Source organism: Brassica napus, chromosome C6, assembly GCF_020379485.1.
Source record: "Brassica napus cultivar Da-Ae chromosome C6, Da-Ae, whole genome shotgun sequence".
Classification (NCBI taxonomy): Eukaryota; Viridiplantae; Streptophyta; class Magnoliopsida; order Brassicales; family Brassicaceae; genus Brassica; species Brassica napus.
The window spans coordinates 45,322,762-45,339,427 of NC_063449.1; the positions used below are offsets into that span (position 1 = coordinate 45,322,762).

The 16,666-nt window shown below is 38.7% G+C and overlaps 4 protein-coding genes across 4 annotated transcripts; 1 reads left to right on the forward strand and 3 right to left on the reverse strand.

The window, feature by feature from the left end:
- The first annotated feature begins 4,136 nt into the window (after positions 1-4,136).
- LOC106404449 (HIPL1 protein) lies at positions 4,137-7,421 on the forward strand. The gene is made up of 6 exons (XM_013845170.3): positions 4,137-4,562; positions 4,653-4,810; positions 4,948-5,721; positions 6,039-6,434; positions 6,504-6,745; positions 6,835-7,421. Exons 1-6 carry the CDS (start codon positions 4,469-4,471, stop codon positions 7,238-7,240), a joined length of 2,070 nt encoding a protein of 689 aa, XP_013700624.1. The 5' UTR covers positions 4,137-4,468; the 3' UTR covers positions 7,241-7,421.
- Positions 7,422-7,506: 85 nt separating this feature from the next.
- Positions 7,507-11,001, reverse strand: LOC106404450 (hydroxyproline O-galactosyltransferase GALT5). Its single transcript, XM_013845171.3, has 7 exons — positions 10,010-11,001; positions 9,081-9,313; positions 8,721-9,011; positions 8,517-8,645; positions 8,266-8,439; positions 8,076-8,183; positions 7,507-7,980 (listed from the first exon to the last, which is right to left on the reverse strand). The coding sequence occupies exons 1-7, from the start codon at positions 10,842-10,844 to the stop codon at positions 7,768-7,770; spliced, it is 1,983 nt and encodes a 660-aa protein (XP_013700625.1). The 5' UTR covers positions 10,845-11,001; the 3' UTR covers positions 7,507-7,767.
- A 115-nt stretch (positions 11,002-11,116) lies between these two features.
- LOC106404453 (probable myosin-binding protein 6) lies at positions 11,117-14,427 on the reverse strand. Its single transcript, XM_013845173.3, has 2 exons — positions 12,287-14,427; positions 11,117-12,190 (listed from the first exon to the last, which is right to left on the reverse strand). The coding sequence occupies exons 1-2, from the start codon at positions 13,773-13,775 to the stop codon at positions 12,000-12,002; spliced, it is 1,680 nt and encodes a 559-aa protein (XP_013700627.2). The 5' UTR covers positions 13,776-14,427; the 3' UTR covers positions 11,117-11,999.
- A 250-nt stretch (positions 14,428-14,677) lies between these two features.
- On the reverse strand, positions 14,678-16,087 carry LOC125589144 (transcription factor MYB1R1-like). The gene is made up of 3 exons (XM_048761452.1): positions 15,728-16,087; positions 15,387-15,595; positions 14,678-15,246 (listed from the first exon to the last, which is right to left on the reverse strand). Exons 1-3 carry the CDS (start codon positions 15,972-15,974, stop codon positions 14,971-14,973), a joined length of 732 nt encoding a protein of 243 aa, XP_048617409.1. The 5' UTR covers positions 15,975-16,087; the 3' UTR covers positions 14,678-14,970.
- Between the last annotated feature and the right edge of the window lie 579 nt (positions 16,088-16,666).

Below are 16,666 nucleotides of genomic sequence, written 5' to 3' on the forward strand. Positions count from 1 at the left end.
TGTATGGAACATCATACTCCTTGCCACTTCCATCAAGTGTCTATTCTTTCTTTCAGCCACACCATTTTGTTGGGGTGTGTAAGGACAGCTGGTTTGTTGAATGATTCCATGTGAGGCTAGATGTTGTTTGAAGGTTGTGCTAGTATATTCACCACCATTATCTGATCTAAGAATTTTAATCTTAACATTGAAATGGTTAGTAATATAGTTCTGAAAATTTTTAAATGCTTCTAGCACCCTATCCTTAGATTGCAACAAAGTGATCCATGTGTATTTAGATTTTTCATCAATGAATGTCACAAAATATTTATGTTGTTCTCTAGATACACATGGAGCAGTCCACACATCAGAGTGAATCAAATCAAAGCAGTTTTCATATTGGGTTTTTGATTTAGGAAACACAGTTCTGCAATGTTTTCCTAATATACACGCTTCACACTCATTTTTAAAAGAAATACTAGGCAACAGGATGTTCAAGGCACGAGAATGGGGATGTCCTAGTCTAGCATGCCAGATTTCATCTTTAGGGAATTCAGAAACAGAATGAAACACACACGATAATTGAGATACAGGTCTTGTGTCCTCAAGTAAGTACAAGTCTCCCTTGGTAACACCTTTGCCAAGCAACTTACTAGAATCAATATCCTGAAAGTATACACTGTTAGGCGTGAAAGTAACTTGACAATTGAGATCATTAGTTACTTTTTTAACAGACAGTAGGTTTGAGGCAAATGTAGGCATATAGAAAGCTTTAGATTCTTTATCAAACAATCTAAGTTCACCTACACCTTTTATTGGAATTTTATCTCCATTTGCTATCATCACATTTCCTAAAGCCGGTTCTATGTTCTTAATCAGTTCTAAATCACTTATCATGTGATGAGAAGCACCAGAGTCTATAACTAAGGGCTTAGCCGATTTAAAATTATTCATAGAACCATTTGCATTGTGAGAAGCATTAAGGGAGATACCAAGAGTTTTAGATATACCAGATTCCTTGAGAGCCTTGATGAGAGCGGTTAAGTCAGACTTCTTGATGGTCTCATCTAGATTGGCTCTTGGCGTGGCATAGCCTGATGTGGAGGCAGTAGCTCTTCCCACACCTAGGTTGCTTATACCCATGGTGATTGGTGTTGTTGGCTCAGCACCATCAGTTGAGAAGTTGGCTCTTGCATCTTGGTATTGAGGGCGGTTGTCCCTAAATTTGTTGGGCTTGAGGTGCGGATGTAGTATCCAGCATTTGTCCTTCATGTGGCCCTTCTTCTTGCAGTGATCGCAGGTCAAGTTTTTCTTCTCATCTAGCTTGTAAGCTGCCTTGTTTGACACGGCTCGTTCAGCTTGATGTGCCATGTTTAAGTCTCCCTTGCCTCCAAATAAGCCCACAGAGCCTTCTTCCTTCTGAATTTGAGCGCATACTTCATCCAGGTCAGGTAACTTGTCAGCTCTCAGGATGTGCTTGATTAAGCTCCCATAAGATGGATTAAGCGTGAGCAGTAGTCCAAACACTCTGTCCTCTTCACGCCTGGTTAAGAGAGTGGCGGGGTCGGTAGTATGTGGTCTGAGTAGTTCCATCTCTGCCCAAAGAGACCGGAACTTGCCAAAGTGAGGCTGGAACTCCATATCTCCTTGGTTGAGGGTATTGATAGCTCTTTTTACTTCAAAGACCCTTGTAAGGTTGGAGGTATTTCCATACACTTTGTAGAGTGTATCCCACAGCTGCTTGGTAGTTTCACAGTAGGAGTAAGACTCCATGATGGCGGGTTCTAGGGAGCTAAGGAGCACTGTGAGAACCATGAGATCTTCCTGAGCCCATTTGTCTTCATCAGTAGCTACCACAATCTCCTGTCCATCTTCTCCTTGGGTGGTTTGTTTTGGAGCTGCTTCTGCTGAGACATGACTCCACAAACCCTTTCCTCCAAGGGCAATCTTCACCATCCTGGCCCACAAGAGGTAGTTAATCCCCTTCAGGGTCACAGGTATGCTGATGCGGTTGTTGTTATTGTTGTTGTTGTTCTCCATCTTGGGGATTTACTTGGTCAGAGGTAGAGTTTAAGAACTAGAAACAGAGTTTTGATTTTGCGGAATTTAGAAAGGTTTCAAGATTGTTGCTGCTCTGATACCATGATAATTTGTGGGATTATGAGAGCTTCTAAGTGTTTAAACCGTGATGAAGCACACGAACAAAGTAAAAAAGGAGTGAAGTAACCGTAAGTATTTGAGAGAGAAGAGAAATTTGAGAATTTAAGAGAATGAGAGGATTTGTGAGATTGAGAGAATGAAAGAAATGTTTGTATTGAATTGTATGTTTAATTGTGTAACATACATTGTGTATTTAAAGGAAACAAAAGCAATAAGCACTCAATGGTGGAAGAATAAATAACTAGTAGTGGACTAGCCACTCCTCCCCATTTGGTAAATGATATGACCACTCCTCCCACTTCCTCCACTAACTAGTAGTGGACTAGCCACTCCTCCCCATTTGGTAAGTGATATGGCCACTTCTCCCACTTCCTCCACTACTTCCCTTTGTTTAATTCTTCATATCAACAATGTGAACTGTGATCTTTCCAAGATAACTCCTGACAGTGGATCTCAACCGTGCCAGTTCCAAACTGTAATAGCCGAGTACTCAGCCAATGGTACCTCTTCAGACCCTTCTAAGGTATTTTACTACTCCAACCCTTTCATTTTAATTGTCGTTTTAGATTTGGGTACAGATTAAGAAAACATTTAATTTTTTTTATTTACTAAATAAAAACATCATTAATAATACACATAACCACATTTCAACCAACAGAAAAATAGATTAAAATATAAACTCAATAAATTTTGCATTGAAATTATAAAACGACAAGACAACTAAACTGAAACAGATGAAGTAAAATTAACTTTTTTCCAACGTTGTACTAAACCAAAAAGAACATGTTCACTGTCTTTGATCCTAGCATGTGTAGCTATGGAGAATCCTTATAAAGGCCATAAAATGTTTCATTTCTATGAAGAGAGAACAAAAATTTCCATTTATATGAAGAAATTGGTTTTATACATATGAAAATAAATTATCTGATTGAAGTGAATAAACAGTAAGACTAAAATAATATTATGAAAGGCCCATTAACAACAGAGTTCGGTGATCAAGGAAGGAAACCTCTATGTAGGTTCTGTGATATAGTTGGAGTTTGTTATGGTTCACTGATGCAGTGATGCCTACAATCACCTCTGAACTATTCGGGCTCGCCACATGGGAAGCATCTTCGACACCATATCCGTTGCTAGTCCCATTGGTTCATATATCTTCTGTAGGGAGGGGAACAAATGGTATTGGCTCTCACTGCTTCAGACTTTCCTTTGTTATTAATTATGGGGGCTGTCAGGCTGTCACCTGTGTCGTCTTCTTTGGGTTTCCTGTGGCTATTTGTACCACGTTCAGTTCTCTAACAGTTAGTTCTTTAAATAATATCCTACAAATATAGATGTACTTTGGCTCCTAAAACACTAGTTTCATGAACTTTATCCTAGAGCTGGCAAAAGGTTGCATCGTCGGTAGAGTTCTGGTGAATATGATACTTAGGAAAATGAATGCATGAGCTCATGTACATCAACTACTTTACCTGTAAGATTTTTGTTAACTTATGTTTGTATCAGTTATCTGGGTTTAGAGATGGGAACCAAAAACAGCTGAGATCTTTGTCTCCTTTATTTGTAGTTTGTGTATAGAGAGACTAGAGAGACATCTCCTCCCAATGAGTGTTGAAATTATTTAATTCATAAGTATTTGTTTTTAATTATGCATTCAAATAATAATTGCAGGCTATAAGTCTGTCTCATTCATTCATTGTTCAGACTAATCACAAACCAATCACCATTCACCAGTATCTTTTCATTGCCTTTTATAGTTGACAATTTTCAAATTATTTTGATAAAAAAAAAGTTTTGGCTTTTTGTAGCCGTAAAGAGAGAACTTGTACAATGTTCTCTGTCATCTTTTGTTTTATTAACTTATAACCTACCTTTTTCTTTTAAACGGTAATAAACTTCCTAGAAATCGCCAAACCAGGCATAAAATGTCAACTACTTTGACTTTCTTACCTCAAGAGGATAAGCTCGTGAAGGAGAGAAAAAAAGAATCAAAAGCTAGCAAAGCAAAAGAAAAAGAAAAGACAGGAACTTATTGTTCAGTGTCTCTCTGACACGAGAAAGTTGAAAAAATCAACGCAACATGATGATAGTATTCATTAAATAATATCAGAGGAGAGATTTCTGGGGATATGGTTGTTGGTAGTCATGGGAAGACAGTAAACGCCATCGCAACTGCATTTATTCTGTCCGCAAAGTCAAACAAACTAAACTAGTTCTCTATTATTTTGATTCCTTGTCCTGTCCTGAGAATCAGATGTATAAGATACAGACTGCTTTTCTTTTCCACTGTCATTATCCATACCTCAAGATCTGTCTCTTGTGAGACTAGATGATGATGCTTCATCGATCTCTTGTGATCTTCTTCTTGTTCATCTCATGTTTGACTCTTTCTTCATTGGCTCTTCCTCTTTGTTCTGATTCAAGTAAGTTTTTTTTTTTTTTGTATCTTCTCATGGTTTTGACTTTTTAAGTTTTCTTTGTTTTATGTTTGTTTTTTTGGTTTTTTTTTTCAGGAGCTCCCTTAGAGAGGAATTCAACATTGAGCTTTTGTCCTTACAAAGGCAAAACATGCTGCGATACAAAGGAAGATTCAAATCTGAACAAGCAGTTTCAGTCTATGAACATTTCAGACAAGGCTTGTGCTTCTGTTGTAAAGTCAATCCTTTGTTCTGTAAGTACAATCTCTCCTTTTTTTTATCTCTAAAAGATTCTGAAATGTTTGTGCTGTTCTATTTTTGGAAAGAATCTATAAAAGATGAATTATGTTTTAAATTTTCCTTTTTTTTCTTTGTCACTGTGATGTTACAGAGATGTGATCCTTTTTCATCAGAGTTATTCAGAGACCATTCAGATCAGCTATCTGTTCCAATCCTCTGCAGCAATACCAGTTCAGCTAATTCCACTAAGGACTTCTGCTCTGAAACATGGGAGACATGTCAAAACATCTCCATATCAGGCTCTCTTTTTGCTCCCTCGTTACAAGGCCAAGCGGGAGCCCCAGTGAATACCAATGCCTCCAAGCTTGCTGATCTATGGCAGTCCAAAACCGATTTCTGCAGCGCCTTTGCTAGCTCCAACGAAACCATTTGCTTCAGCGGTGAGCCAGTTACACTTAATGACACTACTCCTGACAAGCCACCTCCTGGTCTATGCCTTGAGAAAATCGGAAACGGATCTTACCTCAACATGGTTCCTCACCCTGATGGCTCAAACCGCGCCTTCTTCTCTACACAACCTGGAGTAGTGTTCTTGGCTGGTTTACCGGATCATGACTCGGGTGGGGTGTTGGATGTGGATCCATCTAGTCCCTTTGTTGATTTGACTGATGAAGTTCATTTTGATACTTCTTTTGGAATGATGGGTATGGCTTTTCATCCCAAGTTTGCTCAGAACGGGCGATTTTTCGCTTCTTTCAACTGTGACAAGTCCAAGTGGCCTGGCTGTACTGGAAGATGCTCTTGTAACTCTGATGTGAACTGTGATCCTTCCAAGATAACTCCTGATAGTGGATCTCAACCATGCCAGTTCCAAACTGTAATAGCTGAATACTCAGCCAATGGTACCTCTTCAGACCCTTCTAAGGTATTTTTACTATTCCCTCCGTTTCATTTTAACTGTCGTTTTAGACTTGGCCACACAGATTAAAAAAATATTTAATTTTTGTATATTTACTAAATAAAAACATCGTTACCAATACATCTAACCAAACTTCAACCAATAAAAAATATATTAGAATAGAAAGTCAATAAATTTTGCATTGAAATTATAAAACTACATTTATTTTGAAACGAGAAATGTTACTCTACAACAACAACGGAACTGAAAGGGAGGGAGTATTCTTGACTGGCTTCTCTGCATCTAAAGATCTTTGTTGTTAAGAGCCTCTACTTGTTGTTTAGGCCAAGAACGCTAAGCCAACAGAAGTGAGGAGGATATTCACAATGGGACTTCCTTTCACATCACACCATGCTGGACAGATTCTCTTTGGTCCTTCAGATGGGTACTTATACTTTATGATGGGAGATGGAGGTGGAGGAGCAGACCCTTATAACTTCTCACAGAACAAGAAGTCTTTGCTAGGGAAGATCATGAGGGTTGATGTGGATAACATTCCTAGCGCTTCCGATATCTCCAAAAGGGGTCTGTGGGGAAACTACTCTATCCCTAAAGACAACCCTTTCCGTGAAGACAAAGAGCTTGAACCTGAGATATGGGCTGTTGGATTGAGAAACCCTTGGAGATGTAGCTTTGATTCTTCTAGGCCTTCTTACTTCATGTGTGCTGATGTTGGACAGGTAAATGAATGGTTTGTTTCGTCTGTTTGTTCTGTTTGCAATATTCTTGATATGTTTTGTTGTTGATAGGACACATATGAAGAGGTGGATCTTATTACCAAAGGAGGAAACTACGGTTGGCGTGTGTTTGAAGGCCCTGAACTTTTCCAACCTGAGTCATCTCCTGGTGGAAACACATCTGCTGAATCAATAAACACTATATTTCCTGTGATGGGTTACAACCACTCTGAAGTTGACTCAAGTGGAAAATCAGCTTCAATCACTGGAGGATACTTTTATAGATCAGAGACAGATCCTTGCATAGATGGAATGTGAGGCCAACAACACACACACTCTTCTTTTTTTCTCTGCTTTCTCATATCTTTGTAGCTACATTGCAACTATAATGTTTCTTTTGCAGGTACTTGTATGCTGATCTTTATGGAAATGGAGTGTGGGCGGGGATTGAAACGCCTTCTAATAGCGGGAACTTTGTGTCCCACAGAATAACCTTCAGCTGCGCCAGTGACTCACCAATGAAATGTGATGATTCTCCTGGAACTTCAGGGTTGTCTTTAGGATATATCTTCTCATTTGGTGAGGACAACAACAAAGACATCTACTTGTTAACAAGCAATGGTGTCTATAGAGTGGTTAGGCCAAGCCGCTGCAATTTGACTTGCTCCAAGGAGAACTCCACAGTAGCTAGAAGAAACCCTGGTCCCTCGGTTTCTCCTTCTTCGTCGTCTTCTTATTATATGCATATGAATGGTTTCCATGGAATCTTGGTGTCTTTGTCTTTGATTCTACTGGCTTTGTTAGTGTAAGTGTATGTGGAGAAGGTCTATCTTTTTTTTTCATATGTTTTAAAGAATATTTGTGAGTTCTGTTATTCAATTTGTATGATCAGGATGTTCTGAGAGACTGCACACATACATGTATCAGAAATGAGACAGGTTGAAGAGATTTTTACAAATGTATGTTATTTGACATTGTGAATGTTGTTAATCTCAGTGTACAATTAACTCTTTTCCAACGTTGTAGCTATGGAGAATCCTTATAAAGGCCATAAAGTGTTTCTTGTTCTATGAAGAGGTGAACAAAAATTTCCATTTATATGAAGAAATTGGTTTTATACATATGAAAATAAATGAACTGATTGAAGTGAATAAACAGTAAGACTAATTTTCTCTCCCCTACTCTTCTCTGCATTTTCTGAAGGCTTGAAGCTTGCAGACCAATCAAAGTGAAGTCCAGAGTCTCTCTATGGTGAGCTTGCAAAATTGGCTTTCTACAGCACGCTTGAAAGGCACATTATACTCGGAAAACGTTAAACTGTTTCCCTCGAGAATCATCATCTCATATTACAACACTCTGGTTTGTTCTGTCTTAAGAGCTTGTCCCATAAGCATATCATCTGTCTTGGAGACTGGTAATGAGCTGTGTAGTAGTTCTCAACACAACCGAACTGGCAAAATCTAAGACTGTGTCTGTAGTCCACTGGGTTTGATGTGTTTTTGAAATGCTCCACCCACATTCCTACACTCACGTCCTCCATCTTGAACAGCTGGTGTTACCACAAAACAAAAATAAATTGGATATACAACTGAGAATAAACAAGAGGTGTTTCACAGTTAGTTATAATTCCTCTCTTCTGCTTACCCGTAGTTTGTGTCTCTCAAACTCTTCAACAATGAAGCGTGCAATGTCAGAAGACAGAACATATCCAGGTCCATTTGCATAGGGTGGATAGTCTTCCTCTGGCCATTCCTGATATATAACAACCACTCAAACACCATTTCACTATATCAAACAACACAGAGATGGAGTGTGATGCAGAAGTATGTTATACCTCGTAAGTGACAGCCCATTTACCACCACGGAGAGGTTTGTGGTAATAATTCATGTTACCAATATACAAGCTTCTACCTTCGGGTACTTTCTTCACTTCATTGATCACTGCGCCAAGTTTCACAAATGTATCATCGTCACACTTCATTATATACTTTGCAGAGTATGCAAGAGCCTGCACCAGTCAACTCCTCATCAGAAACATTTCATCAAAGAACGATTCATGTGGAAACATGTCCTAATATAACTCACTCCGTGTTCACATATGGCAACAGTTTTGAGGACGACAAGATCATAGCTATCCATGTAAGGAACAAGCACAATGTCCCCAAAATACTCTGCTTCTTTCTTCAGTTCCACATTCACCTCTTTCCTCCCATGCTGTGAAACGCACACGAGTGCCCCTCAGTTATCTATCGTTCAAAGAGTTATACTTGATGAAAAAATGTAACTTACGAGTGCCACAAAGAAACGAGCAACAACTTTTGAAGATGTGATAAGAACATGCTGCATCCACGACTTCCTCACAGCCATCCGTTCTCCGAAATGATTCCCTGCCGAAAGAATACCGATAAAAAGCTCCACAGGCCCATCGGGTACTAAAGGAGCCTGCCATCTTTTCGACAACTCGAGATGCCTCTGGGGAGCGAAGCTGGGATGCGATGTTGGCAGAGAGGCAACAACCACAGAGTGAACATCAATGTCTCCGTTCACAGTCAGTCCTGTTGCATCCTCTAGTGTGAAACCCTACAAAGAATTCATTGGTACTTATCTGAACACAATGATGTAGAAATGGAGTAAGGTATATATACTCACGGTGCGGTAAGGGAAAGATGTAACGTGCTGTCCATCAACATTGATATGGTAACCTTCTAAACCAGCGCTGAGAGTGAGAACAAAGAGCTTCTCTTCCACAAAAGGAAACGGCCATTCTACTTTGACTCTTTTCCTCCTTCCTATGAGTCTGTTCAGCCACCATCTCGCCCTCGACCCTTCTGAGTAGTTATCATCATCACGGATCCACTTCTCACACTTCACATGACTATCAACTGCAAACAACACACTAAAGTATTACTCCCTCTGTTTCTCAAAAGTGTCACCGTTAGAGAATTTCAACGCAGTTTCTACTTACTTTCAGCTGAATTTTAATTGTAAAATGCATTGATCTTTATTTATCTCAAATACTATTGGTTAAAGAAACTTAGTTAATGAAAAAATAAAAGCATTTCCATCATTTTCTTCATAGGTGCGAAAAGCAAGGTTCTAAAACTCGGTCTAGGTGGCGCCTAGACCCCTCCTTAGGTGGTAACTCGGTCCTATCCGAAACGATTTCCCAAAAATCCTATTTATACTGATTTTTATGATTTGTATCGGTTTAAGTTGTTCTAAATCGGTTAAAATCGATCTAAATTGGTCTAAATATGTCAAATTAAACAATAAAGTTAGTATAAATCCACAAAACTTTCTAATTTCTTTTGTTTTGTATATCTATTTTAATAATTCATCACAATAATTTTATAACTAAAAATCAAAAACTAAAATATCTCATATAAATGTAAAATATATATAAAATAAATCAATAATTCGTTAAAGCCTCAGGCGCCTAGGCTCCAAATAATCCGCCTAGGCTAGTTACCGCGTACCAATTTCTTGAACATTGGTGAAATGTGTCCAAATGACACACTCTGTGAAACCCAGGAAGTACTAAAGAGATACCAAATCAGAAAAGAATAAACCTCACTCACCAGTCTCTTCCTCAGCTCTTGACCTCCACCCTTCGCACCGCTGCGAAGAACCCCACTGCATCCTATAACAAGTGTTCTGCTCAATCACCGGCCTTCTGCTCCAATCCCCCTTAAGCCTCGGGTTAAAATGCAAGATCCGAGGAGGATCCTCTCCATCAACAGTCTTCAAACCCTGAAGCTCAATCACAAACTGAGAAACCAACATAGACCCGTCTCCATCTCCTCCTTTAGGATAACTCTTCCTCGGCCTCCCGACCAAAGTGATATGCGAGCCCAACGTCAAACCACAGGGAAGCTCCATCAGCTTATTCTCCCGGTTCATGAACTCAGACCCGGTTAACGAAACAGAGTGCGGACAAGAATCTGTCTTATTCTCGGGCTTCTCCACTGACTTCTCAAGCCTCCCTGACTCGAGCTCCTTCCACAGCTTCCTCCCTAGCTGCCAAGCCTCCTTGGCTGACTTGTGAAGCTCCACTGACCCGTCTTTGCTACTCGGGTCGAACGTTTCCGAGTCGAATCTAAGGCTCGAGAGGAGACCTCTGTGGTGTTCACGGTTAAGGGTCGGTTTAGAATCCGGTTTAGGAGGTGGATTAGAGATGATCTCGATTTGGGGCGGGTCTTGCTCTGTTTCGAGCTTCTCGGGTCTGGAGAGAGAATCGATGGAGACGGAGGTGGAGGACCAGGATTTGAACACGAGGGGTATCTCGACAGTGACCATTAGGAGATAGAGGAGCCCTATTGCTATGATTACGCGGAAAGATCTCTGCTTCCATAGTGATGAGAAGAGATCGAGCTTGTCGATTTTTTCGGGTTTTGACGATTTGGGTTTCTTCATTTTTAAATGAATTGGATAAAAAACCTAACTTTGCATCCGAAAGTGATGGAAAGTTGGAAACTTTGTTCACTGGACAAAGAATGAAAGTGAATAAAAAAGCAGAGACGGTGATGATGATGACGAGAGATGGAGAAAAGATATCTTGGTTCTTAAGATACGCATAAGTTGTATATTCTTTTAAGGCGTAAGTTAGTATAAATCTTTTCTTTTTAATTAATTATTTTTCAAATCTCTCTTTTTTTTTTTTTAAGATAAATACATAACTATTTTATTGTTGTGTTATATTATACGAATTTAAATAAATCTAATGTAAGTGTATGTGTCTCAAATGTGACGTAAGACCATGATTAACCTAGGGTTCTTAGATTGAGGTTCTTAGCGGACTGTTTCTTAACTTTTAACTAAAAAAAAGTAAGAACCGGTTTTTAAAATCCTTATTTAAAAACCGGTTTTTATCATTTTTAGTTAAAAATTAAAAAACAACTGCTAAGAACCTCATCTTAAGAATTCGGATTAATCATGCTCTAAGCCCATAATGTCTGACAAGTAATCTATTTATATGTAGTAGTGGACATATATGTCAAAGTTTCTATTTATATGTCCGAGTATCATAAGCAAGCTCTACTATATTTATTTCTACAGGTTCAGACACACGTAATGGGACTGCATGATTGGAAAGAGGCTGTGAGCCTGTGATGCAGTGTGTAAGGAGGATTAAAACAGTACTCGAGAGAGAGAAGAAGGTTTTGTGGACGATGTTGTTGTTGATGATAAGTCACCATGCTTATTGTTAGATTATATAGCCTTAGAAAACTGGGTTGTCTTGGATCAACCCTATGACTAGATTGGATAAGGTAAGACGTGTCTGAGGAAGACACATGAAAGATTGAATTGGGTACAAATTGGTGTAATACTATTGGTTTTCATTTAGGCCGAGTAAGTTAGGTTTGAATGTAACTAAATTTTTGGTTTCATGGACAAAAAGAAAACAAATTTGCGTTTCAACCAATCAGGCCTCAATTTACGTTCATGGAGAAACTTTAAAAAAATTTAGTAACTAATAATAATAAAAGAAATGTTTTCAAGTTAATACAAGGGGGTTTTAGAAGCTGTCTTGTTATGCAAGAAACAACAAATGATGTTATTATTACAAGTTCATGATTCTGAAGGCATGGCAACAAAACTACTACGAAGCATGTGCAAGTTCTGAGATATTTGCAATATCATTGCTTCTCCTTCACTAACATCTGCAATATGTTTCAACAGTTCACCATCTGACTGAAGTGCACTTAGCCTCTCTGTGATCTCTGATAGCTCTTTTACTATCCCTTCTTTGCTTACACTTCCTGCTCAATTTCACCACAACAACACAAACATAAAGAAAAAGGTTTTCTAATCAGAATAAATAAAGAACACAAAGTAAAATTCTTATAAACTCATACCTTTCTCTTCCTCTCCAGATGCACCATTTACTTCAGTAGACTCTTCTGAGCTTTTTTTCATTTGTACCAAAAGTCCAGATTCTTCGGATCTACAAGACCTATTTTGATCAATGTTTTCTACATCCTCCTCATGATTTGAAGAACAATCTTCAAAGTCAGAGTCTGGTTTGGTTTCTTGGCAGTCGTCATCTGCTCTAGCATTACCGTGTTCCTCAAGAAACTCATCTCCTGAGGCTCCATCATCTGCTCTAGCGTTACCTTGTTCCTCAAGAAACTCATCTCCCGAGGCTTCATCATCAGTTAAACATCCATATCTCTCTCTGTAAGCCTCAAACTCAGCTTCAAGTTCCTTAAATTCCTCTTCCTTCTTCGCCAAGTCACTACTCATAGACTGCAAAGCCTCTTGGTCATACTCAGCCTGTTCATCCATCATTCTTTGGTACTGCAAAGCCTCCATTTGAATAGCCGATTTTTCGGCTTGCAGCTTTGTGATCATAGCCATCGCGTTGTAGGCTGCAACAGCTGAAGCACTCCTCTCTTCATCTAACTCCATGTACAGATCTATCAGTGACTTCTTGTCCAAGCGAACCTCTTTCTTGAGCTGATTAAGGATGGATTCACCGTTGGAATCAGGTATCTCAATCTTATCCAAAGAGGGTTTCCTGAGAGATCGAACGGACCATCTTGGACTGTTTTGCGCTGAATCAGACAGAGGGACCCCAAAGAACTTGTTGCCTCCTCTTACAAAACTCGGTGTTCTCTCCTCCACATCAAAGTCCTTAAACTCGGACTCATTAATTTCAGACAGCTTGTTGTACGAAACCCTAGGAGAAGGAGCAGGAGCAAGGAAAGAATTGTTCTTCTTTAGAAACTTTTCAGATTTCGTCTTCAATAATTCTCCACAACACGAACAATGTTGTTTCAAGCTATCTGTCTTGTAATCTATCAGATGTGTTGTTGTCTGAACAAGATCGTCCTGTTTCTTGAGCCCCAAGGGAAGATCTCTTTCATCGTCTATAAGAACCTCAAGATCTTTATGTAAGATCCCAATGAGAGACTTATACGTATCACAATCAGATTCTTTCTCTGTGGCGAAAGAGAGAAGACATCCTTCGCACATGTGTTTGATCTCGGAGAGTTTCTTGTGGACGTGGCAATAAGCAAGGGAAGAGACTTTCTTCTTGTGAGAGTCGCAGATCGAGTCGTTGTAATAGAAATGAGGATCCCTAGGGACGAGAACGTGGTCGATTCTGGTGCAGAGGAGACAAGGAGCGTTGAGATCGAAGAATCTGGCGTATTGGTTTGATAGAAAGGCGAGAACGCCGTCGACGAAGAGGGCGGTGATGAGGATCCATTCGAGGACGGTGTAGATGAGGAATTTAGGGAAAGATCCGAGTTCTTGTTCAACGAAGGTCTTAAAAGAGCGTTTAAACATCATGGTTGCTTGTAATAGAAGAAACAAGAAGAAACAGAGCAATTGTGTGATCATGCATGTGAGATCAAATTGGTTAAATAAATCAACAAGAAACAGAGATGGTGATCTCTATCTGTCCCTCTTTTGTGACTTGTGTTTCTATTTATGGGTTGTGAGACTCTAAAACAGAGTAGATTAGACTGGAACGATGGATTGAAATTGACAAGTTTAGAGATACAAGTGTCAAGACAAGAACTTTACAACCATACACGACCAAAACAGAGGATATGCCAACACACACATGAGACCATCTATACTACTATTTACCAAAGAATTTTTTTGTCATATATAGAAAATTAATATTTAATTAATATTAATTATTTCAAACGCATGAATATTTCCAAGTTTATTTACGCAATAATTATTTATACTGTGCTGGAAAAAATATTATATATTAAAATTTTGATGTTTAAAATTTATTTTAAAATATTTTAACCTTATCAACAATAATTTATTTTGATGGTCTTTGAATTGGTGATACATCTACTTATAAATATTTTAAAAAATATTATGAATGTATGCGCATGCAAAACATCTAGCGAATATGAATATGATGTTGTTTGATTGGTTGGTTAATGAATGGGGATCATGTTCTGTGATTGGAAGATTATTGCTTACGAAACAGGTAATGTACCTAATCATCCCACACCAAAATTTTTTTTTAAAAAGAATCTGGATTTTGATGGGACAACAAAAAGCTCCACTATAATGGAGGCAACCAATAACATGAGACATTATTGGAATCATTAAAGATAATGACATTATTCCACGAACCCTACAACACCTTGTCTCTGTATGGACATTAGATATTATAATATAACCCTGAAACCCCCCATGAATCACCAAGTATTGATAGAGATGGCCACCACATGAGAAGCAAGTACGACTCTGTTTTTAATATATATTGCAAGAACATGAATGAAACATAACGTTAATATAGTTTTTATAAGTTTTGATATAGATCCACACGAATGACCAGGTAAGTAGTATTACAACAACTTCCAAGCATGGAAGGAAAAAAAGATGATGATGATGATGAGACCCTAAAAACCAAACTTAGAAACTATTCTCCAAACTCCTCTGTCTATTATTCTTCTTTTGACACAGGTCTCTTCAGCCAAATACATAATAAAATCTCAAGACCTATCTGTACAACAGAGAAACAAACAAGGTGTGTTGTGTTGCAGATTCAACCTTTTGGGGGGTTTCTCTAAGCAACTCCAATCGTGTTGAATGCTGAGTGCCTTGAGGAAGACGGCTCATTAAGATTAGATGAGGCTAGTGTGAGGCTGAGAGAGATGGGTTCAGGCCTTGCTTGAAAAGTAAATGGTACCAGATGGTTCCTCGATGCATTATCACCAGATGTTGGTACCGGAAACTCAGGAAAGATTTGCATAACCGGGTGTATCTTGATTTCAGGTACAAGAGAAGATGGTTGTGACATGTTCTCATGCATAAGCATCTGATCTTTTTCCATGGGCATGACCTGATGATCAAACAAATCAATGTTTGTTTGTTATGCTTAATATTTTATTAACCAATAGTCACCATATATAGATTCTCTGTCTTCAAGACTTCTTTAACTAAGTTTTGTTTTAAACATGACTTAATCAGTAGAGAAGTTACCGTGTCAGTTGTCATGTCAAAGAGGCTAGATCTTCGCCGGCGACGGTTGAGATTACTTCGCCGGAGGAAGTATTTCTGAGCGTGACTAGCTACTTGCGTAGACGTCCTGCTCTTGACAAAGTTTTTAGATATTCCTTTCCAATCTCCTTTCCCTACTTTCTTCAGCCCAAGCAAGAACAGCTTGTGCTCTTCCTCTGTCCATGGAACTCCTGTTTCAAAAAAACAAGACAAAAGTCAACATTAAGACAAATCTCTAATCAATATAATCAGACAAAAGCATGTTTTCTTTTTTTTTTCTTTGACAAAAGCATGTTAAGTTACATCTAAATCTAAGACAGTACCTCGTTTCCTCTCTCGGCTAGAAGAGATCGGAACAGCGTCGTCCGCGGAGGCGTAACCAGAGGAGGTTTTGTTCTTTTCATCCTCGGCGATGATGATCTTTGGGATCTCCTCCGTCTGCTCGTACTCAGACAAGTTGTTCAAACTCACACTCTTTCTCATCGGATCAAGAACCACCCTGACACCAAAAAGCATGATCTCTCTACTGATGCAGCCTGAATCCGACGAACAACTACTACCATCCGCCATGTTATTACCCCGGAGCTGGTGGTGTTTTCCTTCTTACAACGTTAAGGAATCAAAAAGTACAGAGCAAATGGTAATGGAGTGGTGGTGGTGTTGAGTAGATCTGTGCTTTGCATTTTATAAGCCAAAAACCACGTGCTTCTTTCTTAAATTATTGCATGTTGTGGTTGCTGGTGCTGGTATCATATGACACGTGTTCAATTATTATTCGTCTGTATTATCTCTCTATCTTAACCTGCCTGTCTCTCTACCTATTTTTCGTTCGGATAGACTTTTTTTATTTCGTTGCTGACTAGATATCATAGGTTTATTAAGGTCTCCAGCTATTCTTTTAGCTCAGGATATCTTATTCTATGTATCAAAAAATGTTACAATATGCAACTTTTTATGTAATATATTACCCTTGTAAATTATTTATGATAAAAATGTAGGGTTGTAATTGTACTATACGAATCTGGTCAACTCAATGTCCCTTCCTAAGCGCATGCAACTTGATGTTAGAAAAATAGTCAGCTTCTGAATGATTCTGTACTCTCTTCTCTTATAATATCAAGTTACAGCTACAACCTAGTACTTTATTTTATAAACAACTATATCTTGTCTATCCTTGAGTAGATCTCTAAAAAGACCGTGGAGACAGGTAAATCCTTTCTGAATTTATAATAACCTATACAGAGTACAAATATAACAAACAT

Coding starts and splice junctions, on each gene's coding strand:
- LOC106404453 (XM_013845173.3), bottom strand. CDS start 13,775: ATGATCACACAATTGCTCTGTTTCTTCTTGTTTCTTCTATTACAAGCA. Junction 12,191..12,286: donor ATCTGGAGAGGAAGAGAAAG/GTATGAGTTTAT, acceptor GAAATTGAGCAG/GAAGTGTAAGCAAAGAAGGG.
- LOC106404449 (XM_013845170.3), top strand. CDS start 4,469: ATGATGATGCTTCATCGATCTCTTGTGATCTTCTTCTTGTTCATCTCA. Junction 4,563..4,652: donor TCCTCTTTGTTCTGATTCAA/GTAAGTTTTTTT, acceptor TTTTTTTTTCAG/GAGCTCCCTTAGAGAGGAAT. Junction 4,811..4,947: donor TAAAGTCAATCCTTTGTTCT/GTAAGTACAATC, acceptor GTGATGTTACAG/AGATGTGATCCTTTTTCATC.
- LOC125589144 (XM_048761452.1), bottom strand. CDS start 15,974: ATGGCGGATGGTAGTAGTTGTTCGTCGGATTCAGGCTGCATCAGTAGA. Junction 15,596..15,727: donor TAGCCGAGAGAGGAAACGAG/GTACTGTCTTAG, acceptor TTTTTGAAACAG/GAGTTCCATGGACAGAGGAA. Junction 15,247..15,386: donor TTGACATGACAACTGACACG/GTAACTTCTCTA, acceptor TTTGATCATCAG/GTCATGCCCATGGAAAAAGA.
- LOC106404450 (XM_013845171.3), bottom strand. CDS start 10,844: ATGAAGAAACCCAAATCGTCAAAACCCGAAAAAATCGACAAGCTCGAT. Junction 9,314..10,009: donor AAGAGCTGAGGAAGAGACTG/GTGAGTGAGGTT, acceptor TGTTGTTTGCAG/TTGATAGTCATGTGAAGTGT. Junction 8,646..8,720: donor CTCGTTTCTTTGTGGCACTC/GTAAGTTACATT, acceptor TGCGTTTCACAG/CATGGGAGGAAAGAGGTGAA.